Raw genomic sequence first — 13251 nt, forward strand, 5'->3', positions numbered from 1 at the left:
CTACGTCAGGAAGTCAAGCTACGCTCATTGGCGTCAAACCCACTGTCGCCAAATTTTTTTTTCAACTTGTTGAAAATTTAGCGGCGACCAGAAAGACGCCACGACTGTTTGCGCGACTGAGGAGGCTACTCCCGGCGACCACCGGCGAACATGTGTAGCAAGGAACTGCAGATGCTGGTTTAAACCAAAGATAGACACAAAACGCTGGAGTAACTCAGCGGGACTGGCAGCATCTCTGGAGAGAAGGACAGGGCGACGTTTCAATAGACAGTGGACAATATGTGCAGGAGTAGGCCATTCGGCGCTTTGAGCCAGCACCGCTATTCAATGTGACCATGAGACCGCAGCTATTTACAATATACATTAACGATTTAGATGAAGGGATTAAAAGTAACATTAGCAAATTTGCAGATGACACAAAGCTGGGTGGCAGTGTGAACAGTGAAGAAGATGCTATGAGGATGCAGAGTGACTTGGACAGGTTGGGGGAGTGGGCAGATGCATGGCAGATGCAGTTTAATGTGGATAAATGTGAGGTTATCCACTTTGGTGACAAAAACAGGAAGGCAGATTATAATTTCAGGTCGAGACCCTTCTTCAGACCACACACGATTTGGATGAGAATCTACAAGGCATATGATAAGTAAAGGGCCTGTCCCACTTGGCTGTTATTTGCGCCTCATTTACGCGTCATATGTAAAATAGGTCGACGCGTTGTGTGGGTAGTGCGGGACGGGCGCATGGAGGGGCGTGGAGGAGTCTGGAGTTGAGCGCGATATCGCGCGGCGCTCCAGGAATTCGTCCTGTACGAAATTCTCGCGCGCCACCTGTATCGCATACGCACGCTGACGCATTGGGTACGCACGCTGACGCATTGGCGTCGCACGCTGCGTCCCGACGTCTCACGTGCATCGCGTGGTGACGCATGGTTACGTCACCACGAGTAACCACGTTTCGCCGCGCGCCGCAGGGTATTCTAATGACGACACGCGCACCAGACGGCATGATGACGCGTGATTTGCGCGCGCCGTTGCGCGTAACTACGCGTCGACCTATTTTACATATGATGGCCAAGTTTGCAGATGACACTAAAGTGGGTGGTATTGTCGATTGTGAAGATGGTTATAAAAATCGCAGCAGGATCTTGATCAGTTGGGCAGGTGGGCAAAGGATTAGTTGATGGAGTTTCATGTACACAAGTGAAAGGCGTTACATTTTGTGAAGTCAAACCAAGGCGAGATGTTCACAGTGAATGGCAGGGCTCGGGGGATTGTTGTCGAGCAGGCGGATCTAGGAGTCCTTGAATGTAGTGTCGCAGGAACATTGGGTTGTCAAGGGAGTAATGTGAATAGCATTTGGTCCAAGATAAAGAAGAAGGGTCTTGACCCGAAACGTTGCCTATTTCCTCCGCTCCATACATGCTGCCTCACCCGCTGAGTTTCTCCAGTATTTTTGTCTACTTCTGGTCGAAGATAAAGTCCAGTAAAGTCTGTACAAAGATAGTCCAAGGGTCTCCAATGAGCCAGAGAGTGGTTCAGCACTGCTCTCTGGTTGTGGGTAGGATGGTTCAGTTGCCTGATAACAGCTGGGAAGAAACTGTCCCTGAATCTGGAGGTGTGCGTTTTCACACTTCTGTACCTTTACTTGCCCTCTCTTGCCTACTCTACATATACGTCCTTCCTCTGTCTGGTCCATGTTCTCTCTCCGAATTCTATCTTACCTAGTTCTGCCTCCCTAGCCCTGGCATATATGAAAGTTTATTGTCACGTGTACTGAGGTACAGTGGAAAGCTTTTGTTGCGCGCTATCCAGTCAGTGGAAAGACAATACATGATTACCGTCGATCCATTCACAGTGTACAGATACATGGTAAAGGGAATATCGTGGATAACGTTTAGTGCAAGGTAACAGATAGTCGAAGGTCTCCAGTGAGGTAGATAGTAGTTCAGGACTGCTCTCTGGTTGTTGGTAGGATGGTTCAGTTGCCTGATAACAGCTGGGAAGAAACTGTCCCTGAATCTGGAGGTGTGCGTTTTCACACTTCTGTACCTCCTGCCTGATGGGAGAGGGGAGAAGAGGGAGTTGCCGGGGTGCAACTGGTCTTTGATGATGCTGCTGGCCTTGCCGAGGCAGCTTGAGGTGCAATAGACAATAGACAATAGGTGCAGGAGTAGGCCATTCGGCCCTTCGAGCCAGCACCGCCATTCAATGTGATCATGGCTGATCATCCACAATCAGTATCCCGTTCCTGCCTTCTCCCCATATCCCCTGACTCCGCTATCTTTAAGAGCCCTATCTAGCTCTCTCTTGAAAGCATCCAGAGAACCTGCCTCCACCGCCCTCTGAGGCAGAGAACTCCACAGACTCACCACTCTCTGTGAGAAAAAGTGTTTCCTTGTCTCAATTGGTGGAATTCTGGATAGATTTTTGCATGGGGTACAATTAGAGGAGGTGGGTCGGGTAGGTTTTTAATATTGAAGGTGGCGGGTGTCAGGAGCCTGTTGCCAGAGGTGGTTGTGGAGTCAGGATAGAGGAGTTTAAGTGGCCTTTAGACAGGCACATGGCAGGGGATGGAGAGATATGGATCATGAGGAGATTGGACTCATTTGGCGTCATGTTCAGCTGGGAGATTATGGGCCAAAGGGCTTGTTCCAGCAATGGACACAAAGTGTTGGAGTAACTCAGCGGGCCAGGAGGCATCTCTGGAGTAAAGGAATAGGTGACGTTTCGGGTCGAGACTCTCCTGGCATTGATCATTCCCCAAAAAATAAAATTGCTGCAAGAGGCACAACTGCCCAGACCGTCACACAAACCAACCTCCCTTCCACTGACTCCATCTACACCTCACGCTGCTTCGACAAGGCCAGCAGCATCATCAAGGACCAGTCTCACCCCGGCCACTCCCTCTTCTCCCCTCTGGCAAGAGGTACAGAAGTGTGAAAACGCACACCTCCGGATTCAGGGACAGTTTCTTCCCAGCTGTTATCAGGCAACTGAACCATCCTACCACCACCCAGAGACCAGCCCGAGTCTGAAGAAGGGTTTCGGACCGAAACGTTGCCTATTTCCTTCGCTCCATAGATGCTGCTGCACCCGCTGAGTTTCTCCAGCTTTTTTGTGTACCTTCGATTTTCCAGCATCTGCAGTTCCTTCTTAAACAAAGAACAGCCCTGAACTACTATCTACCACTTTGGTGACCCTGGGACTATCTTTGATCGGGTTTTTACTGGCTTTACCTTGCATTAAACATTGTACCCTTATCATGTATCTGTACCCTGTAAATGGCTGGATTGTAATCATGTATTGTCTTTCCGCTGACTGGGTAGCACGCAACAAAAGCTTTTCACTGTACCTCGGTACACGTGACAATAAACTAAACTGAAACTGAACTGATCATTCGAATTCTGATAGAGCAAGTGACAGTGAGACTGCAAAGTCGTGGGTAAATGTGTGCAGGTGCTCATTAGCGTCATAAAATCTTTCAGATGGCACAATGTGAATTCTAATTCTCGGAGAATGTATGAATTTCAATCAGTTGACTTGCTGTACGACAACAAACAGAACCAGCGAGCGAGTTTCCCCCGCTAATTGTTTGTTCTGATAGTCGACATGAATAACCAGTCAGTTTTCTGTCAGCAAATGTTTAACACGGTTGGTGTTGCTAATGAAATTATAACCGTGGAGATGTGTGTGGTGAAAAGCAGGGCGCGGGAGTTCACATGAGGGCATCTTCGATACTCAGCAAGGTTTCGATCTCTTCCTCTTAGTTTAGTTTAGAGATACACTGCGCGGAAACAGGCCCCTTCGGCCCACCGCGTCCGCGCCGACCAGCGACCCCCCCGAACACTAACACTATCTTACACACACTAGGGACAATTTACAATGACACCCAGCCAATTAACCTACACACCTGCACGTCTTTGGAGTGTGGGAGGAAACCGCAGATCTGGGAGAATACCCACGGAGAACGTACAAAGAGGCCTTTAGATAGGCACATTGAAGTGCCGGGAATAGAGAGATATGGATCAAGTACAGTCAGATGAGATCAGTTTGATTGGGCAACATGTTTAGCACCATCGTTGTGGTATGAGGGGCCCGTTCCTGTGCTGTTCCATGTTCCATGTTCCATGTAGGCCGAGCCCAGGAACTGGCCCATCTGTCCAAGATGTGGATGCTAAACATGTTGATAATAGACAATAGACAATAGGTGCAGGAGTAGGCCATTTGGCCCTTCGAGCCAGCACCGCCATTCAATGTGATCAAGGCTGATCATCCCCAATCAGTACCCCGTTCCTGCCTTCTCCCCATATCCCCTGACTCCGCTATCTTTAAGAGCTCTATCTAACTCTCTCTTGAAAGTATCCAGAGAAAAATAGCCTCCACCGCCCTCTGTGGCAGAGAATTCCACAGATTCACAACTCTATGGGTGGAAATGCTTTTCCTCGTCTCCACTCTAAATGACCTTATTCTTAAACTGTGGCCCCTGGTTCTGGACTCTCCCAACATCGGGAACATGTTTCCTGCCTCTAGCGCGTCCAATCCCTTAATAATCTTATATGTTTCAATGGGATATCCTCTCATCCTTCTCCCCACAACGACATTCCAAAAAATATCAATCCAAGTCTATCCAACTTGGATAGTAGCTAAAACCAAAGATCCTATAACGGAGCAAGATAGACCACTCCTGCTAAATGCAATGGGCTGACGTGTAGTACGCAACGGAGCGGAACGTGGGCCTTTTTTTCATCCATTTCAGTAACCCGACCCGACCCGACCCGACCCGCAGTGTAATCAACGTTGCGGGGGAACAGTTTGTGTTAATAAATTATCATTCTGAAAATGAGGAGAAGATTTTTCCCAAAGAACTTTGATTTTTACGAGGATGTTTCCGTAACCGGCTTCCGTCCCCGCACTAGTATCTTTGCTCCGCTGCGGGATCTTTGGTGGGGAGACGGAAGCCGGTTACGGAAATGGGGCCGAAAATTACCCATGAATCTGCCCATGGCCGTACTACGTCTTTTTCGTCGAGTGATCCTTGCTCACTATAGGATCTTTGACTAAAACCCTCTATTCCAGGCAGCATTCTGGTAAACCTCCCCTGCACCCTCTCCAAAGCCTCGACATCTCTCCTGCAATGTGGTGATCAGAACTGCAGGCAATAATCCAAGTGAACGCAATGCTCCAAGGAGTGGGAGTACTGTGTGTAAATATCTCAGGCATCAGGCAGGCGAGTGTGAAGATCTTGCTGCAGATATAAAACGCAAATCATCATTGAATGATTTTGCAGGCCATCTGGTGCTCAAAGTGCCTCATTATACACTGCAGGCAAAGCTTGCCAACACATTAAACAGTTTGGAAAGTGACAACATCCTTAGAACGGGGGGAGGAGGGGGGTGGTGGAGAACAAGTGCCATCTCATGTCATCTCTAGACAGAGTCTTTTACCCAGAGTAGGGAAATCGAGGACCAGAGGACACAGGTTCAAGGTGAAGGGGAAAAGATTTAATAGGAATCTGAAGGGTAACTTTTTCACACAAAGGGTGGTGGGTGTATGGAACGAGCTGCCAGAGGAGGTAGTTGAGGCTGGGACTATCTCATCGTTTAAGAAAATGTTGAGAGGACAGGTTTGGAGGGATATGGACCAAGTGCAGGCAAGTGGGACGATGGCAGCTGGGACATGGTTGGCCGGTGTGGGTGAGTTGGGCCGAAGGGCCTGTTTGCACACTGTATCACTCTATGACTATGACAATGCAGCTCTCTCATCGTCAAATTAGGCCATTCGGCCCATCAGGTCTACTCCGCCATTCAATCATGGCTGATCTATCTCTCCCTCTCGACCCCATTCTCCTGCCTTCTCCCCGTAACCCCTTCGGCCCAACTTATTCATGCCGATGAGGATGCCCCATCTAAGCCGTGGAGTTTACTTTATTTATCATGTGTACAGGGGTACAGTAAAAGATTTTTTGTGGCGTGTGGCGACATTGTGAACATGTGGCGACCATGTGGCGAGCGCAGAGTCTCCCGCACTCGCCTAAAAAGTCGTCTAAGTGGGACAGGCCCATAAGGAACATCGGAGGTTGAGAGGAGATCTAACAGAAGTATATAAAATTATAGAGGAGACAGTCAGGACCTTATTCCCCAGGAGAGAAATATCAAGGACTATAGTTTAGATTAAATTAGTTTATTCTTGTCCTGTGTACTGAGGTACAGTGATAGGATTGTTGTCGCGTGCTATCCAGTCAGTGAAAAGACAACACGTTATTCCTATCGAGCTGTCCAACGTTGACACATACAGGATAAAAGGAATAATGTTCAGTGTAAGATAAAGTCCAGAAAAGTCTGATTAAAGATAGTCCGAGGGTCTCCAATGAGGTAGATAGTAGCTCAGGACTGCTCTCTGGTTATTGATAGGATGGTTCAGTTGCCTGATAACAGCTGGGAAGAAACTGTCCCTGAATCTGGAGGTGTGCGTTTTCACACTTCTGTACCTGATGGGAGAGGGGAGAAGAGGGAGTGGCCGGGGTGAAACTGGTCCTTGATTATGCTGGTGTAGTAAACACTGCCCAATCCATCATCGGCTCTGACCTCTCTTCCATCGAGGGGATCTATCGCAGTCGATGCCTCAAAAAGGCTGGCAGTATCATCAAAGACCATCACCATCCTGGCCACACACGCATCTCCCCGCCACCTTCAGGTAGAAGGTACAGGAGCCTGAAGACTGCAACAACCAGGTTCAGGAATAGCTACTTCCCCACAGCCATCAGGCTATTAAACCTGGCTCGGACAAAACTCTGATCATTAATAGCCCATTATCTGTTATTTGCACTTGATCAGTTTATTTATTCATGTGTGTATATATTTATATACGGTGGGCAGCGTGACTCTCGTCAGCAGCGGCCTCTGCAGTCCGTCTGCGTTTTTATTATTTTATGTCTATGTTTTTATGTAGTTTTTGTTATTTTTGTTCGGGTATGTGTGTGGGGGGGTGGGGGTGGGGTGGGAGGGAGGGGGTAACTTTTAAATCTCTCCCTGCACGGGAGACCCGACCTTTTCTTTGTCGGGTCTCCGTTGTCGTTGGGGTTGCAACGAGGAGCGGCCTCCAACAGGAAGACCGGGGGCTCTGGTGCCGACTACTCTCCTCACCGTCGCGGAGCTGGCCGAGTCCAGAGCGGGTGGAGCGGTGGTGGACGCTGCTGCGGCCCGACCCCCGGAGATTCGGAGGCTGCAACTGCGGGTTTGGCGGACGGCGACACCGGGAGCCCGCGGGTCCCTGGAGGGAGACCGCTTTTCAGGGCTCCCGCAACGGCGACTTCTCCCGCCCGAGTTGCGGGGTTGAAGAGCTCCTGGAGCGGGGCCTTACATCATCGCCCCGCGCGGCTTGGAATGGCCGCGGGACTTTGCGAGCGCACGCCGGGGGCTCCAACACCAAGACCCGGTGTGCGACCTTGCATCACCCGGCGTGGCTTTAATGGCCACGGGACAATCGCCATCGCCCGCCGGGGGCTTTGACTTTGACTTTGACATCGGGGGGGAGAGTGCAGTGGAGAGATAAGTTTTTTTGGCCTTCCATCACAGCAATGTGATGGATGTTTATGTAAATTATGTTGTGTCTTGGGTCTATTTGTTTGTAATGCATGGCTGCAGAAACGTCATTTCGTTTGGACCTCAAGGGGTCCAAATGACAAATAAATTGTATCGTATCGTATCGTATATAATGGTATATGGACACACTGATCTGTTTTGCAGTCAATGCCTACTATGTTCTGTTGTGCTGAAGCAAAGCAAGAATTTCATTGTCCTATCTGGGACACATGACAATAAACTCACTTGAACTTGAACTTGAACTTGCTGGCCTTGCCGAGGCAATGTGAGGTGTAGATGGAGTCAATGGAAGGGAGGTTGGATTGCGCGACGTCCCTTCTTCAGACTGATTCAACTCTGCAGAGTTGCAAGTTTTTAGCTAATTAGCCACAGCAGTCGTTTTTTACCCCCTAAAACCACCTTGTGGAACGAGGGGTTCCACCCCTCGAATGGATTTACCGCTGTCCAAGGTCTTGAACGAATTCAGTGCATTTTATACTCACCGGATGTACATTTCTTCCCGGTCAATATCTTTGTAGAAATTCTGCAGAAGGGGCGAAAGAAACACAAAATGAAGGTTCGCAGGATAAAACAAATCACTTCACAACAATCAACTAAATCAAAGATAGACACTAAATGCTGGAGTAACTGAGAGGGACAAGCAGCATCTCTGGAGAGAAGGAATAGGTGACATTTGGCAAATTGTGGATGGTCTGAAGAAGGGTCTCGACCCGAAACGTCACCCATTCCTTCTCTCCAGAGATGCAGCCTGTACCGCTGAGTTACTCCAGCATTTTGTGTCTATCTTCGGTTTATACCAGCAGTTCCTTCCTATTCAAATGTTGTTTATATAGAAAAAAAGCATAGAACATTACAGCACAGGAGTGGACCCTTTGGCCAACAATGTCCGTGCCGAACATGATGACAAGTTAAATTGCTCATGTTTAGTTTAAGAAAGAACTGCAGATGCTGGAAAAATATAAGGTAGACAAATCGAAGGTAGTTTACACCCCAGCGGTATGAACATTGACTTCTCCAATTTCAGGTAGTCCCTGCTTTCTCCCTCCTTCCCCTCCCCTTCCCAGCTCTCCCACAGCCCACTGTCTCCGCCTCTTTTACTTTCATTGCCCCCCCCCTCCTGCTTCTGTATCATGCTATCCATCAACATCATCATCAACGTTGAAAACATTAACGCCGCAGTGGCGCTGGTTTCCGACGGGAACGGTGACGGACGCACCGCACATCTCTGTCCTCCAGTTCCTGCGGACTCCGCCGCTGGAAGTCTAGGATGTTGGTGTGTATGTGCTTTATCATAATTCCTTACAATGCCGTGTACGACAGTGATCGCAACTTCTACTGAAGTGTGGATGGCCGTTGGCTCGCTAGAAGCTCATCCACCCTTTGACGGGTCTTGTTGTTGGTCCTGCTGGGGGTCCACAGCCCCCTCCTCACCTGGCAAACCAGGTGGGGGAGACGGTTTAGTCGCCGACTATCTGACCATGGAGAGGGTAGCACGGGATTACATGGTACCCGTGGTGGGGGGAACTCCCCCCGACCTGACCTGACCTGACCTGTGTGCTATCCAGTCAGCGAAAAGACAATACATGATTACAATCGAGCCGTCCATAGTGTAGATTCACGATAAAGGGAATAATGTTCAGTGCAAGGTAAAGTCCATGATTGTACATGATCCACGTCCCACTATTCATAGAAACATAGAAAATAGGTGCAGGAGTAGGCCATTCGGCCCTTTCAATATGATCATGGCTGATCATCCAACTCAGTATCCTGTACCTGCCTTCTCTCCATACCCCCTGATCCCTTTAGCCACAAGGGCCACATCTAACCCTCTTAAATATAGCCAATGAACTGGCCTCAACTACCTTCTGTGGCAGAGAATTCCACAGATTCACTACTCTCTGTGTGAAAAATGTTTTTCTCATCTTGGTCCTAAAAGACTTCCCCCTTGTCCTTAAACTGTGACCCCTTGTTCTGGACTTCCCCAACATCGGAAACAATCTTCCTGCATCTAGCCTGTCCAACCCCTTAAGAATTTTGTATGTTTCTATAAGATCCCCCCTCAATCTTCTAAATTCTAGCGAGTACAAGCCGAGTCTATCCAGTTTTTCTTCATATGAAAGTCCTGACATCCCAGGAATCAGTCTGGTGAACCTTCTCTGTACTCCCTCTATGGCAAGAATGTCTTTCCTCAGATTAATCCTTGCATGTGCCTATCTAAACAGCCTGTTAAACGCCACAATCATATCTGCCTCCACCACCACCCCTGGCCTCCACCACACTGTGTAAAATACCTACCCTGCACATCCCCATTAAAGTTTACCCCTCTCTCCTTATAGCTATGCTATCTAGTGTTGAACACTTCCACCCTGGGAACAAGGTTCTGACTGTCCACCCTATCAATGCCAATCTGTTTATGCACTGAAATATGAATATCTTTCTCACCAGATGTGAGTATGAATATGTGGCAGAGAATTCCACAGATTCACCACTCTCTGTGTGAAAAATGTTTTTCTCATCTCGGTCCTAAAAGATTTCCCCCTTATCCTTAAACTGTGACCAGCAATGTTGAATGGCGGAGCAGACTCGATGGGCCGAATGGCCTACTACTGCTCCTATGTGTAATACAGGCACAGACTGATTCAGCGTGGAAACAAGCCTTTTGGACTTTGGCTATCAATCAGCCATTTGTCTTGTGTCTGACCTTTGACTGAAGCATTACTTGGCCCTTTCCAAAGTTGAGTGTGCGGTTTCTCAGGCACAGCTTTGGTTTGTTTGTTCGCTAATGATCCATTGAAATAACAACTGTGTATTGGGCGCAGAGGACCAAAGAGATCAGAGGAGCTCAAGGCTTTAAAACACTTCTTTGATCTGTGGTTGCTTCGGCAATTCTTAGTCGTAACGCAAGGCGTCTTTGTAATATCAGGGTTCAGCACCCATCACTTGGCTCAAGGCAACCGCATGCTTATCAAGAATTCAATGTATTGCTGAACGCCAGGTACTGAGTTATGCTCTGAGGAGCTGGCAAAAAATATATAAAAATCATACTTAATAAATAAAGAGAGCAGCTCTTGTAATTCCACATGCCCGGCTATTGGGAAGAAAGAGCCTCTTTGAACCTGTCGAAGGGATCTCTCCGCAGAAACACTTGTGTCTCTGAGCAAGATGTCTGCTGCCTCCACCCACACACTCATTGATTGAAAGATGCAGCGTGGAAAAAGGCCCTGCGGCCCACCGTGTCCTTGCTAACCATCGATTACCTATACACACTAGCTAGATTTTAGACTTAGGAGATAGAAAATAGGTGCAGGAGGAGGTCATTCGGCCCTTCGAGCCAGCACCGCCATTCATTGTGATCATGGCTGATCGTCCCCTATCAATAACCCGTGCCTGCCTTCTCCCCATATCCCTTGACTCCACTAGCCCCTAGAGCTCTATCTAACTCTCTCTTAAATCCATCCAGTGATTTGGCCTCCACTGCCCTCTGTGGCAGGGAATTCCACAAATTCACAACTCTCTGGGTGAAAAAGCTTTTTCTCACCTCAGTCTTAAATGACCTGCCCTTTATTCTAATTGTGTTCCCTGATTCTGGACTCGCCCAACATTGGGACAATTTTTCCTGCATCTAGCATGTCCAGTCCTTTTATAATTGTATATGTTTCTATAATATGTTCCCCTCATCCTTCTAAACTCCAGTGAATACAAGCCTAGTCTTTTCAATCTTTCCTCTTATGACAGTCCCACCATCCCAGGGATCAATCTCGTGAACTTACGCTGCACTCCCTCAATGGCAAGAATGTCCTTCCTCAAATTAGGAGACCAAAACTGTACACAATACTCCAGATGTGATCTCACCAGAGCCCTATACAACTGTAGAAGCTACAGTGTGGAAACAGTCCCCATTATCATATCAGAGTCATGGTGACCATCGATTACCTATATTCACTAGTTAGCTTTTAGAATTTCGACATAGTGCACGGAAACAGGCCCTTCGGCCCACCGGGCCCACGCCAACCAGCAATCAGTCATACACACTAGATCTACGCGGAAAATTTAGACTTTAGAAATACAGCGCGGAAACAGGCCTTTCGTACCACCGGGTCCATGCCGACCATCGATCCCCGCGCAATAACACTATCTTACACACACTGGGGACAATTTACAATTTTACCGAAGCCAATTAACCTACAAACCTGCAGTGTGGGAGGAAACCGGAGCATCCGGAGAAAATCCATGTGGTCATGGGGAGAACGTACAAACAGGGTACAGACAACACCCATGGTTAGGATCGAACCTGCGTCACTGGCGCTGTGAGGCAGCAACTCCACCGCTGCACCACCGTGCCACCCTGTCGATCTATGCAGTTTTATGTAGAACTACGAGGTCTCGGTGAAAACAAAGAACTGCAGATGCTGGTTTACACAAAGTGCTGGAACATAGGACACAAGCCGAAACATCACCTATAAATGTTCTCCACAGATGCTGCCAAGCATCTAACAACTAACAAGGTTAATTCCCGGGATGGCGGGATTGTCATATGCTGAGAGAATGGTGCAGCTGGGCTTGTACACTCTGGAATTTAGAAGGATGAGAGGATATCTCATTGAAACATATAAGATTGTTAATGGCTTGGACACGCTAGAGGCAGGAAACATGTTCCCGATGTTGGGGGAGTCCAGAACCAGGGGCCACAGTTTAAGAATAAGGGGTAAGCCATTTAGAACGGAGATGAGGAAACACTTTTTCTCACAGAGAGTGGTGAGTCTGTGGAATTCTCTGCCTCAGAGGGCGGTGGAGGCCGGTTCTCTGGATGCTTTCAAGAGAGAGCTAGACAGTTTTGGTCCACAAATTTGAAGAAGGACATTCTTGCTATTGAGGGAGTGCAGCGTAGATTCTCGAGGTTAATTGCCGGGATGGCGGGACTGACATATGTTGAAGGAATGGGTTGACTGGGCTTGTGTACTCTGGAATTTAGAAGGATGAGAGGATATCTCATAGAAACATATACAATTCTTAAGGGATTGGACAGGTTAGATGCAGGGAAAATGTTCCCCATCTTGGGGGAGTCCAGAACCAGGGGCCACAGTGTATGAATAAGGGGGAGGCCATTTAGTACTGAGATGAGAAAAAACTTTTCACCCAGAGAGTTGTGAATCTGTGGAATTCTCTTCCTCAGAAGGCAGCGGAGGCCAATTCACTGGATGTTTTCAAGAGAGATTTAGATAGAGCTCTTGGGGCTAAAGGAATCAAGGGATATGGGATGAAAGCAGGAACGGGGTACTGATTGGGGATGATCAGCCATGATCACATTGAATGGCGGTGCTGGCTCGAAGGAGCCGAATGGCCTACTCCTGCACCTATTTTCTATGTTTCTGACAAACCCGGACATTTTTGGGATGTGGGAGGAAACAGAAGCACCTGCTGCCTCATAGCCCCATCAACCCGGGTTCAATCCTGATTCTCACATGCTGTCTGTGTGGAGTTTGCATGTTCTCCCTGTGACCGCCTTGGTTTCCTCCGAATGCTTCGGTTTCCTCCCACATCCCAAAAGATGTGCGGGTTGGAAGGCTACCTGTTGTCTACTGTCAATTACTCCGAGTGTTGGTGAGCGGTAGAACTAATGGGAATGTCGGGAAAGGTTGCAGAGATACAGC

General features: G+C 48.2%; 1 protein-coding gene across 1 annotated transcript in view; it reads right to left on the minus strand.

Annotated features, from left to right (window-relative positions):
• The window catches only part of LOC116987847 (dedicator of cytokinesis protein 2-like), a 1012655-nt gene that overhangs the window by 107198 nt on the left and 892206 nt on the right, over positions 1 to 13251 (minus strand). The window contains exon 38 of the mRNA XM_033044139.1: positions 8083 to 8123. Within this exon, the coding sequence (XP_032900030.1) occupies positions 8083 to 8123 (41 nt within the window). The remainder of the gene's footprint in view (positions 1 to 8082; positions 8124 to 13251) is intronic.

Source organism: Amblyraja radiata, chromosome 1 (genome assembly GCF_010909765.2).
Source record: "Amblyraja radiata isolate CabotCenter1 chromosome 1, sAmbRad1.1.pri, whole genome shotgun sequence".
In the NCBI taxonomy this organism is placed as follows: domain Eukaryota; kingdom Metazoa; phylum Chordata; class Chondrichthyes; order Rajiformes; family Rajidae; genus Amblyraja; species Amblyraja radiata.